A 22,699-nucleotide genomic window follows, 5' to 3' on the forward strand; every position below is an offset into this window, starting at 1 on the left:
GTTGTTGTTTTGTTTTTCAAGACAGTGTTTCTCTGTGTAGCCCTGGCTGTCCTGGAACTCACACTGTAGACCAGGTTGGCCTTGAACTCAGAGATCCTCAGCCTCTGACTCCCAGGTGCTGGGATTAAAAGTGTGCACCACCACCTGGCTGGTTGTTTTTTAATGTGATGCTGGGCATCAAACCCAGAGCCTCCTGCATGCTAGACAACCGCTCTACCACAATTATAAAAAGCTACATCTCCTGCCCAAGGAGGAAACCTTTGTTAATCAAGTGGTAGTCACTCACACAGCTGAAACCCTAAAGTTGGCTGCTGAACCCCTAAACTAAGCTGCAGACTCCCCTACTCCAATAGGAGTCAATCTATGAGAGTTCCTGTCTCAGGACATGGTTGTGAAGAGCAATATTTTCCTACATCACTACAGCACTAATGTTTTACTCATAAAATCAATATTCATGTAAGTTTTTATTTTTTTAATTTTGGGCTCCTACTCATTTCCCTTTGTCTTAATGTCTTGTCTCATCCTTGAAAATGTAAATGTCACCCACCACTCAGTTCATCTTGCAGATTATCAATGCAGAAGTACTCTCCCCCTGCCCTTTTTTCTTTCCTAAAAGCTCAAGGACAGTTTTATTAGAGGTTAATGCAAACTGTACAGATGCGATGAAAATCCTGACAGCCACAAGGAGAAGGGGGGAAAGCTATATCTTTTAAGCTAGGCATGGAGTACAAATAGAGACAGCTTTTAAGAAAAGAAAAGGCACTCCCAAGAATGGAAGGATGCTAATGAACTGAGGAAAGAGCTCTAAAGTCCTTCCCCTACTTTTAAGAAGTATGTTAGATTTCTACTAAAGACTGTGGAAACATCTTGCTTTTTGTGGGAGCCCACAGGGGCTATCTAGTGAAACCTTAGTCAAGGTTAGAGAATCTGAGCTTGCTTTACCCAGCAGGGCTGCATAATGGGATGATTTGGCCACAGGTGTGGTTACCAGGTGTTTGGAAGGGTCTACCCTTGGCTGTATGGTTGCTTTGATCTTGCAAGGGGGAGGTCTTCTGTCTCTTCCCTTGGCATATTATAAAAAGCCTTTTGAATAAAGTTCTGGGTAGCTGGGTATTGATTCAGCACTGCCCCACTCCAGCTATCCTATGTCTCTGTCTTTCTTACCATCTCTTTCTATCTTTCTATCCATCATTTCTTCACTCCTCTCTCCTCCACCCAAGAACCCTTCGAGAGGTGGGAGCAGGTCAGAGCTGGACTCCGGCAGACCCACAGCTTTCCAATAGACTTTTGCCCAGTGAGTTTAGCGTCCATTATTCCTTTTTGTCTATGCCACTTATTTCCATGATGTAAATAAAGCCAGTAACTTTTTCATTCCACCCTCCCCATTGTCTTTTAGATAGGTTTCATTTGACTTTTTTTTAAGTTTCCCCTTCAAAAAAAAAAAAAAAAAAAAACAGAAAAAAAATTAAAGTGTTGCCATAGACTTGTGCATTTGGATTTTAGTTAGCATCTAGTGCTGCATTATTTTATTGTCTAATTTTTGAGGTTATAATAAAATTACATCATTTTCCCCTTCCTTCTCCCTAAGTCTACCCACATATCATAATTCTTTACTCTTTCAAATTCATGGCCTTTTAAAATTAATTGTTATTACATGTGTATATGTATATGCAGACATATTCCTAAATATAGCTTGTTCGGTCTGTATATTGTTACTAATACGAACGTTTGGGAGTAATACTGCATTCTTGCCACCCTAACCCTTCCCCTGCTGTGCTGGGGAACTAATACACTGACTGCCCCAGAGAAAGTGTCGGTGAAGTTGAAGATGTGTGAGATCTGGGCTCCACCCCAGCCTCATCATTGCCCTTATTGATTTCCACGTTTCTATTGCCGCACAGATGGCCAGGGACGTCACTACAAACTGTACCTATGTCGGTTTGCTTTAAAAAAAAAAATTTATGTTTATTTACTTATTTTAATCAACAAGCAAAAATTGTGTATATTTGTGGTGGACAGCATGTTTTGATAAATGTGTGCATTCTGGAATGGCTAAACCAAACCAAGTGACATATAAATTACCTCAGCTATCTATTTTTATGGCGAGAACTCTTAATATTTACTCTGGTTTTAAAGTATGCACTCCACAGTTCCTAATCACAGTCCCCATTTTGCACAGCAGATCTGAACTATCCTGCTCCCTATCAATTTCTGAAGACTGACTTATTTTATAGCACAAAAGTGGGTTCAAGTTTGGGGCTTTCTATACCCCAGTCCTGGAATCAACCATTTCTCCCTTCTCATTTTAGTAGGAAATGATGTTTAAAACTCAGATCTTAGCCATAGGTGAACTCATTGCTTATGTAATGTCATTACTTCTAGACTTTTACAGAATATACAAAATTACACAAAACATACAGAAATATATATACAAACTAGCGGATACTTCTGATTTCTTTCCTATCCCCACAGTGCACACTCCAGAATCCTGCTATATATACAAACGATCTTTCATTTGCCCGCTTTCCTTAAAGATTATTATATACACACAACTGCATATGCCAAAGTCCTATAGTCCTTCTTCTTCTGTGTGAGCCTCTTTGGCAGCAAGAGAGGAAAGCGCTGCCCAGGATTTCAGGGTGCTGCCTGGACCTGGCCTTGGGGTCACCACAGGGCCTCATCACCAGCCCAGGCGGGGTCCAAGGGCTCATAGGGCTGTAGCCAGTTGTCATTGTAGTTCTCTTCGAGGACTTGTGGCCCTCTAACCGGCAAAGAGCAGATGGTCAGGGGATCTGGATGTTCGCTGCCATCGTGGGCTCGGGGCCTGAAGTAGGCGCAGAGCGCCCCTGAGAAAGTGTCGGTGAAGGTGAAGATGTGCGATCCATCTGACGCATTGAAAAAGGACAGCTTCCCCGCCTCGTAATCCAACAGGACGCCTACCCTCCGAGGAGGCACTCGTAGCGGCAGCGCCACGCGCTGCGGGTCCAGCACGAAGTACTCGCAGGAGTTCCACAGCCCCATCACCCAGTAGCCGGCGGCGGGGCTCAGGCGCGCCGGCCCCAAGCGCTCCACCGACTCCAGACAGGCGCCCAGGAACCAGCGGCTGCGCCGGCCCACGTGCACCTCCCAGTAGTGGCGGCCGCTGCAGAAACGCTCCCGGCTCAGCACGCACGTCTGCTCCGAGAACCGCTGCAGGCCGTGGGCCGCGATACTGGGCGCCCCTGGTCGGGAGGACACACTCTTGAGGTCGTCTGAGACCTCCAGGCTAGGGTGCGCTGTGGTGGGGTCCAAGGTCACGTCCACTGAGCAGAAGCATAGGGTTAATACCCGCTGGGGAAGGTTCAGACACCTCCTCTCCTCCCACCTCCCCTCCCCTCTCATATCCTCCCTTCCCCTCCCCTCCTTTCCCCTCTCCTCTTCCCTCCCTTCTCTCCCCCCCCCCCCCCCCCCACACACTGTCAACTACCCCTCTTCCCAGAGTGGCACACTCCTGAAGCCTATTCCCTTCCTAACAGATAAGTTTCTGAATCCCATTCTTCGGTTTCAAATGAGGTAGGTTCATGGGTAGATTTACTAGGATGGAGTCAAGCCTTTTGCAGCTTGTTTCCTCTGGTCCCACCACGCGGTCTGAACAGCCTCGCTGTGCCTCCGCTTTACAGCAATTTTAGAACTCTTAAAACCACAGGGAACCTCTGAGATCTAATCCAGTGACCTACACTCCAACACCCATACCCCAAACACATCCATCCACTTGATGGTTGAGAAATTGGAGGATAACCCCCAAATACCCAACCCACCCGTTTCTAGAGACAATCTCTCCCTATATAACTCAGGTTGATCTTGACTCATGATCCTCCTGCCTCAGCCTCCCAATGCTGGGATTTCAGGTGTGTATCATGCCTGTCTGAGAGGCCCTTCTGAGGAACGATCTGAGAGGTTCCTTTCAGATTCTGCCGTTTCTTCTACAGACAGATTCCAGAAGCAACCTTCCTGCCCTTAGGAAATGAACCCAGTAAACCCCCAAAAAGCTGTGCCTGTGTGAGAACAGCTTGTGTATGAAATGTGTGCACATTAGAGTATGCAGCATGCTTTATGTATACTGTGTTCATTTCCAGGAGATGGACTTGGCTCCTGGAAAAATCTTTCCTCTGATGTCAGACCCCTCCCCATCCTTTCTATGCAAGACCCAATCCAACCCTGTCACCAGTCACACTTGGCAGTTTCAGTTACTTACCTGCATATTGCTGGGCCGCTCTCCACTCTGAAACCAGAGAGAGAGAAGGGACTCAGACTGCTAAGCCAGCAATTCTGGGACCTTGAGTATGACTTCCCTTGCTCAAGAACTGCCCACAAATTAAATATCCTCATCCCCACCTCTGGATTGGATTGGACAAGGGTCTACCAAGTGGTGTGCAGCCTCAAGTTACATTGGGAAGATGGAACACAGAGGCAAGGAACAAGCAGCCGTGGTACCAAAGGATGAAAATGAAACCTATCTCCGCCTGGCCAAGCTCAGTTCTGGAGGCCCTGCTGAGCTGGGCTCGGTTGGTCCTAAGATGCCTTGTAGATACCCAGTCTTCTCTTTACAGCCTCCGTTTTTATTGTGGATCATTACCAGTAGATTTTTCTTTAGTTTCCTCTTGTTCTATTTTGAAACAAAGAGTTGATCCAAAACAATAGAAGACATTTTTTTTCAGGATGCTAGAGGATTAACTCTGGACTGGAATCAAAACATTCAGTGGAACTTTAGAGATGCACAGCTCTAATATGGAATAACTTAGTTCCAGCAAAGTGTTGATCCAATGTTAATTTGCCTATGAATTTTAAACTATTCATCCAAATCAACTTGAGAATTTTTAAAGGAACTGTGTAAATTTGTGTTTTTAAAGGTTCATTAACTTTAAAAAGGAAGCAGATGTGGGGAAGAAAACGAACTATAAAGACCTGAACTATAAAAACTTGAACTATAAAACTTGAATTATAAAAACTTGCTATAAACGCCATAATGGTGGAAACAAGGAGTAGGGAGGTGAGCCCATGGATAAGAGCATCTGCACTGAATATACTCAAGTCGAAACCTTGCCTCAATGGGAAAATTACGGCTGGTGTACTAAATGGCATTGAGAAGACCCATTCAGTGCACACAGACAAGTCTGTGGATTATCACTTCACACCCAGTGTGGGGACTTCTGTAGAACTGATTAATGGACGTCTATATGAAACATATTATTGCAGTTTGGATCTGAAACATTCTCCAATGGTCCTGAGTCAAAGGCTTAGTCCTCAGCTCTGCACTATATGGAACCTTAGTCTCTGGCCTCTTCTGGTTCTCTTTTTGCTTCCTGCCTACCACAAGGCAAGCAGCTTTCTCTACCACACATTCTGTACTCACTGCTGCCTTGCCACTGGCCCAAGTGACTATGGATTTACCTCTGAAACTGTGACCCCTAGCAAACCTTTGATCACCGTAAGTTTACTATTTCAGGTATTGTGCGACACTAACAGAAGGCTGAGAAATACTCTATAAATTAATAAAAGAAATTATAAGACAATATCATTGTGGTATCCTTAGCATAGATCTTCAATAAAACTTCAGAAGCATAAGCCACCGGTAAAAATTTGATTAATTAACTTTATCAAAAGTAATGATCTCTCTTCACTAAGGGGAACATGGACAAGACTAACAGCAAATGATACAATAGTAAAAAGGAATCCATGTTGTTTAATGTCAATAATAATATACGTATATATTGATAAGGATATATATATATATACATTATATATCAATAAGAATATATGTAATATAGGAATGTTCAAAATCTTAGCATCCAGAGATGAGCCACTAATAAAGAAATGAGGAAGCATTTATCCCCATGGGCCAGCAAACTTAGAGAGCTAGCTCACACAGGATGCAGGTGTGCAGAGCCTTACCATTGCTGATGGCAGGATGATGGCTTTCTGGGAACCCTTTGTCTAACTAACATCTTAATCTCCCTTCCTGGTTGTACCTCCTAGAGAAAAGGGGTGATAGGGCAGCACACTTCAGGCTTATTCTGTGTGGTTTGCAGTGGTGTGCCGTGAGAATCAGCAAGAAGAAACAGACCTAAGACACCTACGAGGTGGATATTTGAACAGTGATGCATATAGAGAGCAAGGGACAGGCAGCATGAAACATTGATGTTTACACAAACTAAAATGCATGTGACAAAGTAGAAATTCAGATTTGCAAGAATAGATACAAAACAAAATATATATTAGGCTGATGGTCTTATGGAGGGAATATAGGTCCCGAGAAATTCCTTTCCCCAAAGCTTGTCATTTAGACAAAAGCCAGCATTCCTTCTGGGACTTAAGATAGTTCCCACTTGCTAAAAGGAGTCATCTCCTTAGTCCTGGCAAAAGTGACATCTGCTCTTCCATTTACCCATGCCTGTGGTGTCTATTACACTATCAGGATCTATGCTAGCCTCTGGTCTCCCTCAGCCCTGCTGGCACACCCCGCCCCCTACCCTAAACCTCTGCAGTCCCTGGGCTTCAATTCCCCTCCCCACCTTCTCTTCCCTATGTAACTCAGCTGTTTTGGTTACACATTCTCTGGGTTCTCTTCTTGATTCTGCTCTCGGCTCCTCTCCTGCACCTCTCTTCTGTTTGCCCTCTCTTCTTCCCTCTCTCTTCTCTTTCTCTCTCTCCCTAACCCCTCCTCTCATGAGCCAGTTCAGTCTGAGCTCTTCCAGATGCCTCTGACTGAGCTCTCCTTCCTATCTACAATAAAAACCTTCTCCTCAGCCATACCTAGGAGTGGCCATGTCCTCATATTCATTCAGGTGTGAAGAGAAGTATTTACATATATAGTAACATGTCTGCTCTAGACCGGCAGGCAGTTGGAGGGTGAACATCAGAAATTCAGGTGACTGTAGTGTGTAACCAGGATTAGAAGCAATGTTTTCCCACATGTAGCCTCTGGACAATAAATATAAATATAAAAGTGAAACCTGGGTCTGACCTCTACCAAGTAAAATATGCATACAACATGTGAAGTGTATGAAAGAAGGCAGAAGCACCAGAGAGACTGTGATGCTGCCATGGACAGAGAGGAGCCGGCTAATGACGACTTAGCTTATGTTTTTTTTTTTGTTTGTTTTGTTGTTTTTGTTGTTGTTTTTAGCACTATGATGGTGTGGAAGCCATATGTATTCATTAGAAACCATACCTGGAATTTTGATCATTTCTCAGGCTGGTTATTGGTGACATGTTTACTCTGTGGAGATGCTGGGAAGCCACAGTAAGTCACAGCCCCAGACAGTCACGTGATCAGAAGGTACCTGCACAACACCCCAGCACTGTACTGCTCATCTGTGATATTTGTTAGATGTATCAATGTGTTTCCAACTTAGACCATTTTCAATGTACAATTTACAGTGCATTTTCAATTTACTTGTAAATTAACTTGTAAATGGAAATGTCCTAAGTTGGAAATGCATTTAGAGGGGGTGTGATTCCATCGTGGTAAGTCAGGGAGCCCAGTGAGAAGCAGTGGGAGAGAACAGGCTTTACTCACCAGCCTGGCCTTCGGACCTTCTCCAGTCTGAAGCAGCAAAGGAAAAGGGGAATTAGAACGTCAGGACACCACTTCACATCTGTGTCACAGCTGTCTGAATATCCCTCCCCTCCTCACCCATGCAGTCTGCACAGTTCCAGCCTGGGGTCATACTTTGTTGGGAGACAGCTAGGGTACAAAGTCAGGACAGGAAGGAATAGTTCTGGGGTGGAGTGCACTTACCAAGCTCTGTCTGAAGTCTCTCTGCAAGCAGAACAGAGAGAAACATCAACCTTTTGAGGCAAAGACCTTCCTTAATCTCAAACCACTTCTGACTGCAACTCTACCCTTGAGGCCACACTGCCCTGTAGAAGGAGGCTCATCCCCTGCACTCCAGGGCCTTTATCCTATCTTCATTTCAGGGAAAGACATCAACAGGCACTGGGCCAAGGAGGAAAACAGGCTTGGTTCTAAAGGGTTTTTCCGAAGGCCCCGATCTGGTTAGAGAGAGGTTCATTCTTTCAGAACCACAGGATTTCCCTGGCATTTGCAGGGAGGGGGGTGGGGGCAGAAGTGTGTGAATAAGCCCAGTTACCCAGCACAGCCTATATGATTTTGGGGGTCATTTGCTGACCCCCAAGATCTTTGTTTAAAGACAGGAAGGATACCACAATTATTTCTCCTGGCTAGGTGGAAAGGATCCGATTCTGCCACTAGAACATAGGCCTCTGGTCTCTCCCTCTTTTGTACTCTTTATATACTAATATAGACTGTGGTGTTGATGACGCATTGAAGCAGTTTTGCTTGATGGGATTGAGTAGGCAGCGGACAAGGCTCTCTACTCTTGCTGTTTGTCTGGAGTTTTGACAGGGCAGTCAAATTTTGGTTCTCTGGATCTTCATTCTAATTATGGGAGCCTTCTCCAGTTCCCCTTTATTTGGGATTTCTCAACCTCCTTTGTTTTTTGTTTTGTTTTTGTTTTTTTGAGACAAGATCTCTCTAAGAAGCATGACCTGAAAATTACTGAACCTCTGGGGTCTGTCTCACCAGTGGAATGCTGGGATTTCTGGCCTGCACCAAGGTGCTCAGATTCCCACCTTCCTTTGTGGGACACATCCTTCTGCTACAGCACACCCCTCCACGGTTTTAAGTGGGTGTGTTCCAATGAGAGGGAAAGTAATTTACCAGAGCATTCCCATTTGAGTGCAAGTTCAAGAGTCATTCTTCACAGTGGCATTTGGCTTAAAAAAGAGAACGACAGATTCCAGGAAGATGAACTGGAGAGGGTAAACACTCCAGCAGGGTCTGGACACCCACAGGCAGCCCATCTCAGTCTGATTGAGGAAGAAGAGGTGCACAAAGACGGATGATAACTAGCCACTGGAAGGCCCTTTTCTGTTCCAAAGGAGGCCAGTTAAACTCACTTGTCCCGCAGCCTGCCCTGTGGTGAGGAACCCAGAACTTACCCAACCTTGCAGTCAGTCTTCCTGGAGACAAAAGGGAAAAAAGGATGCTCTCAGTGTGGGGAAGGACCAGACAGATTATGTACATGATATACAGACTCAGCTCTGTGCATCTGGAAGCCAACCTGGGTGCCTGGACACTGTCAGTCCAAGCAAACTCTGTCCTTCCCTTTCTCTGCGCCCCTCCTAGACACCCCTCCAAGACTTGCCTTGGAAACCCAGCGGGTCCCCAGGCCCTGCTTCAGGATGTGGGGAGAGGGCACCTTTGCTGACTTACCTCTGTCCTTCTCACCCTGCTCCTTCAGCTTTTCTGAAAGAAAGAATGAATAGGGAAAGCTGAGTAGGGCCTGCCCGAATCTAGGTCTCATTCCAGTCTGGGTGGCCTTCTGCCGCTGTGTCCCTCCACGGCTCCCCACATCCCGCCACTTTCCTATTGAGACACTAGCAAGTAGACTCCCTGGTATGCAGACAGGGAGAGGGATCATGGCTAGGTATGAAAGGTGGCAAATTTCCAAGATGGCCAGCTTTCTCCTAACCTCCTTACTTGAGACAAAAGTCTAGTAGCTTTGGCCTCCCACCAGGAGGCCCCCTGCTGATGGACTGACTCAACAAGTTCAAGGGACATTTGGGGACCAATTAACCATCCTATCTGTCCTCAAACTGACCAACCCTGAAGTAGGGGAAGAAAACTCTTCAGAAGCTTTAAAATCCTGGCCCTCAGGAAGAGACCAGAATTTTTTCGGCTTTTCGAGCCCCACCCCCACCCACTTAGCTTCTCAGAGGGTCTTTTTCTCTGCATGTCTCTGTTGCCTGTGTGTGTTTCCTCATCCCCAAGAAAAACCCTTTTCAAGTGTCAATTCTGTCTACTGAGCTTGAGATTTCTCTGCTGCTATCTGTTAAGTTTCAGATATTTCCTATCTTTTAGTTATTTAACGGCACAGAAAACAAACCCGATCCAGACCCCTAGACTGCATCTCTATGGAGCAAAACCAGCTCCAGGGCCTGCCTCATACCTTGGGAGCATCTCTGCTTGTAAAAGTACTGCAGAGCCAGGATGGTGAGCACAGCCAGACAGAGTGGGAGGGCCGCCAGGGTTCCCAGGAACGCTTTCTTCCAGGGGGACGGTCTGGGTAGGAACACATCTGGAAAACAGGTCACATGGTGATTGTTGTCTCGACTTAGGCTCCGCTAAAATCACTAAGACAAGACTATCTTGGACCTCACACCTGGGAAAGCCTTGAGTGACCTTAGGGTGGTCAGTTGCACCGGGAGCCCCTGCAGTCAGGTATGAACTGGACATGAGGACAGCTGCTCAGTCTTCACTGCAGGTAGGATCCAGAGCAAGGGCAGGACTAGTGTGAGCATCAGGAAAGGGAGGACTGTGAACTGAAGCTGAAGGACAGGTCCTGCCTGGTCTGCCCTTCACCTCACCACCTCTTATAACTGGGCGGCCACTTCTTCCAGCTCTGAGCCTACACTTCAATGAACCCACAATCCAAAGTGCTTTGTTTTTGAAAACCAGTGGGCTGTCCTGCCTGGTAGGAGAATCCACGGGTGGCCACTTGCTCCCTCACATTGATCTCAGCTCTCACACCACTGGAAGAATTCCTAACAAAGCCAACAGCAGTTTAACCAGAGCAGCTCTCCCAAGCAATCCCCAGGTATAGGATGCAGCTTGGGGCTGTATACAGGCCAGGGCAGCTCGGAGAGTGGCCAGAAGATGAAGGGATGAGAGCAACCTGGAGCATAACCCTGCAGAAGCATCTGTGCTGGTTCAGTAATGTTTGTCTGTGTGAGTTAATTATTCAAAGTTAATGCTTTATCCCAGAGGGAGGCTTCTTTAAAAAAGCATTTTTAATCTTTAAGTATCATAAATTGAGTCTGAGATCACAGTGGTTAAGAGCTCTGGTTGCTCTTCCAGGGTCTCATGTGAGAGATAGGCTTTGTACCAAGGAGCTAAACCCTAGCCCTCTTCTTAGCCACGCTTAACTGTAAGTTGAGTGACATTAGCTGTACCCACATGTTGTACACCTATCACCAGTCTCCATTTCTAGAAATTTTTCATCATCCCACACTGTCCACTGAACACTAACACCTCATGCACTCTGGGCCTGTAGGCTGTTTAAAACCACTTACTGTACTCTCTGTCCATATAAACTGGACTGTTCGGGGTACCTTACGTAAGTGAAGTCACACAGTATTTTTTCCTTTTGAGTCTGGTTTATTTCGCCAGCATTTGTAGTCTCTTCTGAAATGTTGGTTTCCTAGAACTCCATTTTCACGGCCTTGTACAATGGGGTTGGCCACGCTAGGTTTATCCTTCACATACAGCTTTCACTTCGCAATCTGCTGTCTCCCTGACTTGGTGGTTAGACCTGGGTCCTCTGTTCCAGCCTCTGTGGTCTCTCCACCTGAGATCCATTAACAGCAATGGACATGGGCAAGTATGTACAGATCTAAAGGTCTATGTATGTAAGCTTAATAATAAATTATAAATGGTATAAATTTAGATATATACGGATCTAATCTAAGGTTCTCTTTAGGAATTTTTTTTTTTAATTCTTTATTCCTTTGAGATGCAAGCAAGCCTATTAGAAAGCTAAACAACTTTGACAGCTTTATAACCCAGGACTATTGTTCTTCAGGACCATCCATCTGACAGGCAAACATCAAGGACAAGATACCCAAACCCTTTGTGCTCTGAGAATTTAAATTTAGGGTCCAGCTCCAGGTTGAACCTTCATGCTTGCTTTAGAGATGGGTACACTTTGCTTTCCCTTTGGATAAGGACAGCTAGCACAGATTCCCCCACTACCCAGCGACCAGGGGGATTTAGAATGAACTGTGCATGACAAATTATGCTGCAAAGTCAACCTACTTAAGGGCATGTTACAGTCTGTCTTGAGATCATGCATACAGATTGTGCATGTCTGCCTGATACAAAGGAAGATGGTATTTTCTGTTATAACTATTGACTTAGATTTATAGAAAAAATAACCCATAGGTTAGATTTGTCTCCAAGGCTTAAAACAATAAAGACCTTGAGGGCTGGAAAGATGGTCCATCAGTTAAAAGAACTTGCTACTATTCTAGAAGACCTATAATTTGATTCTCAGCACCCATGTGATGGCTCACAACCTTTTGTAACTCCAATTCCAGGGGATCTTATGACCTTTTCTGGCCTCAGAGGACACCAGGAATGCAGCTGGTGCACAGACATACATGCAGGAAAAACACCCACACACAGAAAATAAAATAAAATTTAAAACAATAGACTTTGAAACCAAGCAATGGCTGAAATTTCAACTCTTTGCCTGAACATCTGCTGACCTGAGTTGCCTTTTTATAACCCAGATCTACATGACATTACTCCCAGGTACCCATTTCTGCTTCTCAGTTCTCTCTAGTACTACCACCTTCTAAGGCATGCTATTATTCACTCATTTTACCTTTTGAATCACTCCCTTGGATGGCAACCAGAGGGTCAGAATTTGGGGTTCTATAAATAGTGGCTTGAGGGATGATGTTAGGAACAGAGGAATTCCCATAACGATTTATAGTGAGCTTTATGAGTTTGGTGCATGACCTTTGGTACTGAAATGCTGCTCCTCTGGGCCTCCTTATTCTCTACTCGGTTGTCACTGCACTCTCAGAGAGTTGCTCTTAGCCAAGTAGATTCAGGTTTCAAACCCAACCCATCCCATCATCAGTCACACCTCAGAATCCTTATGTCCTCACAGACCACCTATGGGCCAATCAACACGGAGCTTGTGATGATTAGAAAGATATGTGTGAGCCAGTGCCTACTGACCTGCAATCTGGAGCACAAACTCTTTCTTCTGGGCCAACAAGGGGTTCTGGATTGAGCAAGACACATTGCTATGAGTCCCTTCTCGGACAATCACAGATGTGTCCAGACTGAACAGGCCTTGGGCATTCTTGATAATGGCTTCAGACTCTGGAGGAAGGCACTGCCCCTGGTGGTCTCTCCACTGAACCTTTGGCTTGGGGTACCAGCCACTGGAACTGCATCGTAGCTGAATGCCTCCTTCGTTGAAGCCCTCAAGGGAGATGTGTGAGTCTGAGCCCAACCCTGGGAAAGCAGGATTGTGAAAGATCAGGCTCACTCCTAGAAGCTAAGCATAAAGTTCATGCCACCATTCACCATCTGAAGTCACCATAAGATGTCAGGAATTATGACTCTTTTATCATGTATGTGAGCTCACAGCCCTCCAGCTATGAATTGACAAGGACAATTTAGATTAGACAGGGACATTAGGAAATATTCACAAGAGGGCTATGTGCATTCAGTTATACTGTGCAATAAGTGATCTCACTACAACGAAGAATCGTCTCACCCCAAATCTCAACTGAATGTCCTGTTAATTCTCACTAGATCTCAAGTGCCTATGGTATATGCAATCCTTTCCCAGTCTAATAGAGCTGGCTCTGTTATCTATCTAGCTATCATTTGTCATTTAACTATCAATTTATGTGCTAGAGGTCAAACTCAGGTCTTGTTCATCTAGGTAAACATCCTATCAGTGAGCAATATTCCCAGCCATATATTTTAAACTTGCAAAATATTAATATATTTGTGTATGTGTGTACAATATATCCTGAGTCCATCTTTGTTGGTGGTATGTATATGGTTTCAAGGCAGACCACTCTGAATGTCTGTAAAAATAATCCTTAAAGAAAAAGAGGCTATCAACTGAGAGTGGAGGCATGGGAGGGGTTGAGAGAGAGTAGCTGGAAAGGGTTGGAGAGAGGAAAGAAGGGGAGAAAAGTGATGCAATTCTATTTTAATCAAAAACACATTCGCATATCAATGTTTAAATACTAATAATGTATAAAATACATACCAGGAAAGCCTCAGGCCTTTCTCCATCATTTTTATTCCTTACATCCTCACTACTTAGGTAATCAAATTCTATTAGCTTCTAGCTAGTACATCTTATATTTCTTTCTGCTGTATTCCCCTTTATTTCTTGTGCACTTTATATACATCATCAAATTTCTTTTTCATGTTGTTTTTCCCTCTTACTAACGGATTGGAGGAATCATTACACATCTGTTCACTGAGCTCCTTGTCTTTCTCACTTCTGAATGTGGACCGTGATGATGGACCACATTCAGCTCCCAGGTGTTGGTATTTAGGAAGCTTCAATGCTCACGAAATGCTAGGTGATACTACAAATATTAATCTTGTACAAATGCCTATTATACCTTGATGTCACTTTGAGTCACCTTGTCATTATGGACACTAATTATCTTTTCAGCTGTTTTGAAGTCATTCAGTATTTTTTATGAACGTTTTCTCCCTTTTATTTGCTGCATATAAACTTGTAAGGATTTCTTTTTTTAACTTTTTAAAAACTTTTTTTGTTTTCTTTTCTGGTACTGAGGATTGAACCATGGTCTTGTTTGTGCTAGACAGGCACTAGATAGACCTCTGAGATATTTCTTCATGCCCCATCAATGTTTTAACACATTGTGCTTGTTTGCTCTCAATCCAAGATTCCCCGTGCCATTATGTCTCCTTGAGTATATGGCAGCTCTATCCAATCCTGCTCCTGGCTGGCTCCAAAACATACCTGCTACTTCCAGCTCCCACGTGGCTTCACCAGAGAAGTCGTCAGAAAGAAAGCGGCACCCATATTGGCCCTCATCAGAGGGAGCCACATTGAGGACATGCAGGGTCACACTGCCATCGGCAATGTCATTAGCTTCGAATATGGTCCTGTTGAGGAACTGCGGCATCTGTGGGCTGGAGAGACCCTGCTGTTCCTGGTACAGGTAAACCACATTTGAGACCTGGGTCCGGAACCAGCGGATCTCCATGTGCTTTGCATCCAGGTACGGTGACAAGTGGCATGGGAACTCCACCGTTTCCCCGACAAGGGCCAAAATGGATTCTCCAGGACCCAGCACCTTGATCTCATCTAGGACAACAATCCAAAACAATGGCCAAGATCAACCCACTTTAAACTTAAGTTTTTAAAATTTGCAAATCAGAAATCTACAGCAAACTATTCAAATGACAACGATGAGTTGCCATCTAACAACAACCTGTGTGGTTTCCTGGAAAAGAAGTTGTCATGAACAAAAAGTCAGAGCATGAGTTAAAATATATATGTACACATGTTCCAACCAAGCACACTGTACAGGACTGGACTGGTTATTTGTTTGAATCAATCGAGAGTAATGCTATTTGATCAAGGGAGCATACTAAATGCAATGTTTGACAAAAAATAAATAAGCCTATGATATAGAATAGAGAATTGCATATTTGTGTAAGTGACAAAAAGAAAATTATGCCTATGATATAGAATAGAATATATAAATATAGAATGGTGAAAGCACACCAAGAAAAAGATCTTGAAAGAGAGAAGCCATATAGCTGATGATGGTGGCGATTCTGCTCAATGAGAATTGAAAGTCTTATTTTGTTCAGGTCTTAGTTAGAATTTCAATTGCTCAGATAAAAGCCATGACCAAAAGCAAACTGAAAAGGAAGGGACGTATTTCATCTTACAGGAAAGTCAGGGCAGGAGCTCAAGGCAAGAACCTGGAGGCAGGGACTGAAGCAGAGGTCATGGTGGAGTGCTGCTTACTCTCTTCATTCTCCACAGACTTCTCAGCCTCTTCTTATATACTCCAGGATTCCCCGCCCAGGGTGGTACCACACACAGTGGGCTGGGTCCTTCCCTGTCAATTATTAATTTTAAAATGCACAGGCTTGCGTGCAGGCCAATCTTATGGAGGCAATTTCTCAAGCGTGCTTCCTTCTATTCATGTATCTCTGACTTGACAATAAACTAGACAGGACAGGCAGTTTTCAGTGTTTATCAATAGAACACACATATACAGCTTCTATAAAAACAAAACATATAGAAACATGATCTATGGGTGTACTCTGCTCTGTGGTTTAGTATTTAAATGCCTGCTGAATTCTGCTGTGGAGAGACCTGTCATGATCTTTCATTTGATCATTTGTCTTCTTCTGTAGAGTCTCCAGGTGGTCTCTCTGCTCTCCTTAAATCAGTCCGTTTCCTCCTTTTCAAATTCAGCTAAAACTTCTTCCCCAGACTCCAACTTGCTAGATTTCCCTCTCCATCCTGCACTTTGTAGATCATGTGTCATTTTGGACAAAACCTTTGCCTCCTGGATGACACCTGGTCATTCCCAATCGCCTTCCTACCAGATTCCCTGTCCAGGGTCTCTTCAACTGTCTTTCTCACACACCTAAGCTCTCTGTCCCCTGCCCCCCTCTCTCCAATCCCAGTTTATCCTCCATCTATTTCCTTCCCAGGGAATATGTGCTTTGCAAGGTTTTCAAGGGAAGGAGACTCGTTCTTAGCTGTGCTTATCTTTGCTCCCGGGTGGTGTATACGGGAAACAGGGGCTGGTGACTGATGGAAGAACATCAAGTGGTATGGCTCTTTATCGCCTGGTTTAGAGGTATCGAATGGTGGTCTATAACTGCAATCCCAGCACTGGGGAGGCTGAGGCAAGAAGACTGTGAGTTCCAGGCCACCCTAGGCTGCATAGCAAGAACCTGTCTCAAAAGCCAAACAAAGAAAGAGTGACAAAAACAAAAGAAAAAATAAAGCAAACAAACAAAAATCCAAAACCTTGCGTGGGAATCTTTTTGCATTTTAGCAGTTAGTATGATCTCGTGCAGCACTGTGAGAGCCCATTCCTAGAGAGCATCTAGCAAAGATAAGGTCAGAGTTTGGGTGCTCGTATCCTACCTGGGTGGACTGAATATGGCTGCGAATCAAATACACTACCTGAGTTCACCTCCCCCAGCTGGAGAAAGAGGAGAAGCTGGCTGAAGAAAATGCTGCTGCCCCATGGTGCTTGCTTCAAAAACCCCGGGAATAGTGAGAAATCTGCCATCTGTCAGCAGTGCAGGCGGGCCACCTGGAAGATAATAAACATGCGGGGTGATGTGGGCAGCCCAGCACGACCGAGATCTGTTCTTGTCCCACTTATTTGTTGTTTTCTGATTTTGGAGTTTCACATCAGGCCCATGGCTTCTTTTAAACCCTGACGGGATGTGAGAACTGCTTCTAATTTTACCATGCAATGTTGTTACCATTGGGCTTGTTGGAACTCACGGAGTTGTGAACGGACAGGACTGAAGGATCCCAGAGGAAGCCAAGTATTGTTTAAAGTCAGGAATGGAGCCATACATTGTGTGGGGGCCCAGTGTCACCCTCCGCTGGATCAGGGACACGCCCCAGAGGATGGGAAATCTCCGAAGAATCTCAACGCAGCTTTATCTCCCTTCCTCTCCACCACGTGTATACAATTTTCTCTGCCCTGGAACATCAAGTTCATTGAACAGAGGAAAAGAGCTGGTTTTTTTTTTCCAAAACAGAGTATATGTGTGGTAGCTGCCTGTCAACTTTTGGGACATTCTGGGACAGTTGCATCTATTCTGATCCCTCGGGTAGTACTTTCAGGGGCTTAGTTAGTCCCGTTGGTTCTCATATTTAGAGCATCTTTAGGCCCAACTGATGGAGGGAGGCCATCTGGCAAGCCCTTCTCCCTCCTGTGGAGACTCAGACTCAGCCCTCACAAGGCTGTCTCCTCTAAGTCCCCCTTGGGTTCTGTGCTAGTATCTAAGCCTACAGGCCAGTGAGTCTCATGTGGCCAACACATCTTGGAGTGCACACAGTCTCTCCACATAGCTTCTTTATTTAGTTGTGTAGCTGGATGAACCGCAATGTTTGTGCTTGAGCAATGGTAGGAACCAATGTCAGGGAAAAGTTTAAGCCTTCTATGGGTTGACAAGCTGTTTTAATTGCATGCGATAGTACATATCTGTATCCCAGTATACAGAAGGCTGAGGCAAAGGGGTCACGAGTGTAAAGAGAGCCCGGGCTACCTAGCCAGACTCTGTCTCAAACATAGAAATGAAGAAATACTCTACAAATAAAAGTCACCACCGTCTCCCTCTCTCTCTCCACTTTCAAAACATCAGCTTGCTACTTTCTTCTAGAAACTATTTATCCCATCACAACAGTTCCCCCTGGGGAGGGATAGTCAGTGGATTTTTCACTCTTCATCCCAACTCACTTTTCTACTCTGTCTTTTGTCACGGCTTTGTGACCCTCGCACAGCCTTTGCTTCCGCTGAGCACCAGCCCCACTGTCTGCAAAACCATTGGTAAAAGATGTAAGATTGTACAGTAGGATGCGCAGTCAGAGGAGAAGCAAGAAGGGATTGATGAGGGCCTCTCAGAGCGGCCTCTGGGCTAGAAGAACCCAGACCGGTAGGAGCACAGTAGTGTGGTGGGAAGCGCAGCGGTCTGAGAAGTCAATGTGCCGGGTCCTGGACCTTTGGAGCTCAGACTCAAGTGTCATGGAGGGAAGGCATAGAAGCAAGTTGAGTCTACTCCATTTGTGTCCCAGATGGATTCTTCAGAGGGAGGAGGGCACACAGCCCTCTGGAGCCAACCTGTCTGTTTTGATGGTTATAACTTAGTGGGATTATTAGTTGTGCAATAACTAACCAGACCAGAGGTCCTGCGCAGAGATCAAAGCTCGGGAGGACAGTAAGACCTCTTGTCCTTTGTGGCTGATGACAGAAATGTGTATGTGCCTGTCTGTGGCAGTTCTGACAAGTGGCAACCAGGCATCTGAAGCCACACTTCTTTTGTGTTTCTTCCCTTCCTTTTGCACCTTAGTCCTGGGGACTGGTCATAGCTTAGAGCCCCAAGAGAGCAAAGCCGTGTGGGGCACAGCACCACTCAGATAGCACCTTGCAAAGCAGTGTATTTACGGGACCAGTTGGATGAGCTCCAATGTGAGGAATTAGTCAACTGTGTTAGGTGGTAGCATGAGTCCACTCAGGAGAGGACGCCGGGGCATTGGACAGGGAGCTTAATGAACTCTTGTCTGGTTAGCCTAGAAGAAGAGTCCTGTTCTTTCCCAAGTGGCAAGCAAGTGGTGCGGTGTGTTCCAGAATTGCTAGAGGATCCACAGTCCTCTGTTGTCATTTCTCTATTGTGATAGACACACATGATCTCCATCACCAAAGCTACAGGAGAAGAGGTTGAAAATACAAGGAGCACATGCGCACACACACTGCCTCCCCCCATGCTCATGCAACTCATGCATATGCCCACAGCAATAGCACTAACATAAATTGAACACTTCTTTATCAAACACTCACCTTTACCATCAGGATCATTACTACTTTTACCAATAAACTCCAATTACAGGTAGGGAAAGCGAGGCATGTGGGGCACCTTAACACGCAGCTGGTGGGTGGTAGAGTGATGTTTCTACCTCAGCTGTTTACGGTGCCTGTCTCCTCTCATCCAGCCTCCCACCAGCTGTGTTTCCTCAGGTCCGGCTTCAGTTTTTATGTGCATCAATAACCCGAAACCATAACTGTTGTCATGAATCTATTAGGAATCACCCAGCCTCGAGCAGTACTATCCCCCAGCTGCACTAGAGAGAGTAGATCACAAGGGATCCAGCACAGAACCAATCAATCAGTGGACTGAAATTTTACTGCTAGTTAAAGCAACTTGGAGTGTCCCTAAGACTTCTTCGCTAGCATCCCCTCAGATGGGGGTCACAGGTACCTAGTTCCTGTTCAGTATTCAGGGGTATCTGCTGGATAGCCTTTCACTGGAAACCAGTGGTCTGGCGACTTCCTGAAGGGAATAGAAGAAATTTTCCTAAAGTGACTTCGTGGGTGAAACTCCACATCCCTCCCCACCACTGCCTCGAGGTTCCTTTCCCACCTGTCCTTCAGCTAAAGGCTCTAACCCTTCCTGGAGTGCGGCTGCCCCCTAAGAGGAAACACTTTCTAGTTCCCGCCCTTTGCGCCAAGGTTGAAATGGGCTCCAGATTCTGATTCTGGTGGAGAAGTTTGGCCGGAGAAAGGAAGGAGCTAGATAGGTTGAATGTGGGGGTGAAAATGGGGACCTCAGTGAAGGGGCCTCGGACCTAGCTAAGCTGTGCTGGTGGGGACCAGAGTCTCTCTGGCTGCTGGGATCCCCTGGGATGTTCCTTTCTGAAGACACCAAGGATAAAGGGCACACTGCAGTATCGAAGACCATCTCTCACCTCTTCTGCTTGGCATTGCTGCTTTTACAAACCGCAGTTGGTGTGTTTCATCTCACCGTTACCCACATAAACTCCAAAGGGCACCTCCCTCCCCTTTCCCACTCCAGTGCCCACTACTGCTCGCTAGCCTACAATAGTGTGATTTTAGTTGGCCCATAAGAGGATTTCCACCCTCTTGTCTCTAGGGGCTGAGTTGCTTTAAGAAGGGAGTCCCGAAAGAATGAACCATTTTTATCTGCGAGCAGAAAAGAATGCATCAGAATCTTGCTTCCTCAGAGGGGCCAGCCTGAATGGGCATCTCTCCTAAGACACCTCAACACCTAACAAAACCACCAGGATGAGGCAATAAGAGCTTCTTTCTATGATAGGCTTTCCGGGGGCCTCGCTCTGTTTTCTGCTGTTTCTAGAAGGTTCATACAGTTATTGCAAGGGAGCCACATACCTTTCAGGTAACAGCAAAAGATCCAAGTGGCAGACGGATGCTGACAATCTCACCTCCCTGTAAAGGGGATGACTATGGAGTATTAGTCCGTGATGCTTAAGACCCTTTCCACATGGACTGGTAGCTGAGCTCAGGAAGTGGGGGTGCAGCTCATGAGTGACAGAAATACTCACCCACCTTCCACCTTAGGACATAAGCTATTGGTTCTGCCCTTTGTTATAAAAACCAGAATAGACAGAACAAAACGAGGAAGTCTCCGTCATATCCTGTCCCTGTGAGGAAAGTCACAAGTTAAATTCCCATAGAAAATGTTCCTCCAGGATCTTAGAACAAGGCCAAAGGTACCTGAGAACTTTATTCGAACAGGCTGCATCTGCAGAGGCTAAGAGCAGAGGAAGAATGCCCAAGCTGGCCACCCAGGATTGCTGGATAGGTCAAGCTGGCTATCCAGGGGGCAGGATGGTTATCCCAGGCTAGCCTCTCTCTCTTCCCAGTCACATTGAAAGAGACAGAGACTGGACTGCAATCTCCATTAAAAGCTGAGAAGTGCTTTTGGACCCAGCTCCCACTTAACCCATCCTATCCCTCTGCAGGGAAACACCGGCAAGGAAATAGCCTGGGAACTTTGCCACAAGCAGACTTACAACAGCTGCTCATATCCAGCTTGGAAACAGTAGGGGTGGGGGGTCTAAACATTTCTCCAGTGAAGCAGAACTGCACATGGAACTGAATGGGATAAAAGAGAGGCCAGCTAGGGGTGAAGAAGAATCCACTCCTCTCTTGAGTTTGTTACAGAAAATGTGTCCGTCCTCTGCAAGGCTCTCCAGTCATTTGTGTCACCTCTCTCTGCACCGTCAACCCCCATCCTCGCCTCTCCATTCCTCTCTCTTTGCCTTTCTCACCTCCTAATCTCACTGAGCAGGGAAGCAGAGCTGCCCATTACACCCTCTGCCCATGCACAAGACATCCTGTCTGCCTCTTTTCTGCCAATCAGCACTCTTTCCCAAGATCCTGCTCAAAATTCCTGCCTCTGATGTGTGAACTTGACCTCTTCCTGTGTGCATACCTCTTCCTTCTCAGTCTTCATAAGGGGGTCTCTGAAACCACCATAGCCAGCAGAGTAATGGTCCACAGGAGGCAAGAAGGTAGTTTGTTTTAACACAACTAAGCAGCCCATGTTGGTTCAAACTTTGGGAATGTTACCCCAAGTAGTTTTTTTCAGGCATATTTAAGCACAGTTTGGTAAAAACTTTTCTAGTGATAATTAATTCAATCCTATGTGCACAATAAAGCACAAAATAAACTAAATGAAGATCAGACGTGACTACATCGAAAATCTTTATAAAGTACACACAAAACCTTCAATAAAGATGAATTCTATAGACTGGGAAAAACAAACTTATGATAAGGGTCTGGGGGAAGCAGGGGATGTCAGCCATGTAGATAGTGCAAAGGTCATCATGCTATTAACTATGTCTGCTCTCAGCCTGCTAGGCAGCTAACAGGTTATGTATTTCTTCTTTTGAAGGAACAACAACCCTGTGTGTTTAATATTCCAGGTTCCCCTAGTGCTTGTCTGTGAGCACAAGGACCTCTGTGCTTCCTATATCTCCCCCTTCTTTATTTTTTTAAAGGAAAAACCATGGTTATAACAGAAGCTAAGATTGAATACATTGTCTGCGTGGCTAGTATAAGTAACCTAGTCAAGCATAACAGAGTTCTAAGACTAGCTAATATTAACAGAGGACCCTGAAAAGGGGAAAGCAATATTAACCATGATGGCTACGCAAAGGTCGCTTGAGAGATTTTGTTTATCTCTTATGCAAATCATTAATTTAACCATCAGTAGTATGAGAGAAATCTGACACATTAAAGCAACACATGACAAAAATTGTTGACAATCAAAATTATGCTTGAGCAACAAATAATCTATAGTAGCTTTATTTTGTAAAACTGTGGCTCTCAATTTGCCCATCTTTTAGTTGATTTTTGCTAGTATTTTTGCTATAATATTAGTAGTTTTACTAAACATACAAGCCATTTTTTTTATTTCTCTGCTAGCTTTGCCTTTTGAGCTCACTGTACCAGCTGGCCTCAAACTCACAGAGATCCGCCTGGCTCTGCCTTCCGAGTGCTGGGATTAAAGGCGTGCGCCACCACCGCC

The 22,699-nt window shown here is 45.2% G+C and overlaps 1 protein-coding gene across 1 annotated transcript; it reads right to left on the reverse strand.

The window, feature by feature from the left end:
* Positions 1-1,509: 1,509 nt before the first annotated feature.
* Positions 1,510-20,733, reverse strand: Btnl9 (butyrophilin like 9). Its single transcript, XM_028888774.2, has 11 exons — positions 20,536-20,733; positions 16,797-16,929; positions 14,598-14,945; positions 12,812-13,093; positions 10,014-10,142; positions 9,278-9,310; positions 9,004-9,024; positions 7,781-7,801; positions 7,559-7,585; positions 4,235-4,261; positions 1,510-3,302 (listed from the first exon to the last, which is right to left on the reverse strand). Exons 2-11 carry the CDS (start codon positions 16,903-16,905, stop codon positions 2,665-2,667), a joined length of 1,635 nt encoding a protein of 544 aa, XP_028744607.1. The 5' UTR covers positions 16,906-16,929; positions 20,536-20,733; the 3' UTR covers positions 1,510-2,664.
* Between the last annotated feature and the right edge of the window lie 1,966 nt (positions 20,734-22,699).

Source organism: Peromyscus leucopus, chromosome 8b, assembly GCF_004664715.2.
Source record: "Peromyscus leucopus breed LL Stock chromosome 8b, UCI_PerLeu_2.1, whole genome shotgun sequence".
Classification (NCBI taxonomy): domain Eukaryota; kingdom Metazoa; phylum Chordata; class Mammalia; order Rodentia; family Cricetidae; genus Peromyscus; species Peromyscus leucopus.

Excerpts from the sequence above, each read along its gene's own strand:
- Btnl9 (XM_028888774.2), bottom strand. The coding sequence starts at position 16,905 with ATGGCAGATTTCTCACTATTCCCGGGGTTTTTGAAGCAAGCACCATGG. Across the intron at positions 9,025-9,277 it reads GCAGGGTGAGAAGGACAGAG|GAAGACTGACTGCAAGGTTG; the intron begins GTAAGTCAGCAA and ends TTTTGTCTCCAG. Across the intron at positions 7,586-7,780 it reads GAGACTTCAGACAGAGCTTG|ACTGGAGAAGGTCCGAAGGC; the intron begins GTAAGTGCACTC and ends TTGCTGCTTCAG.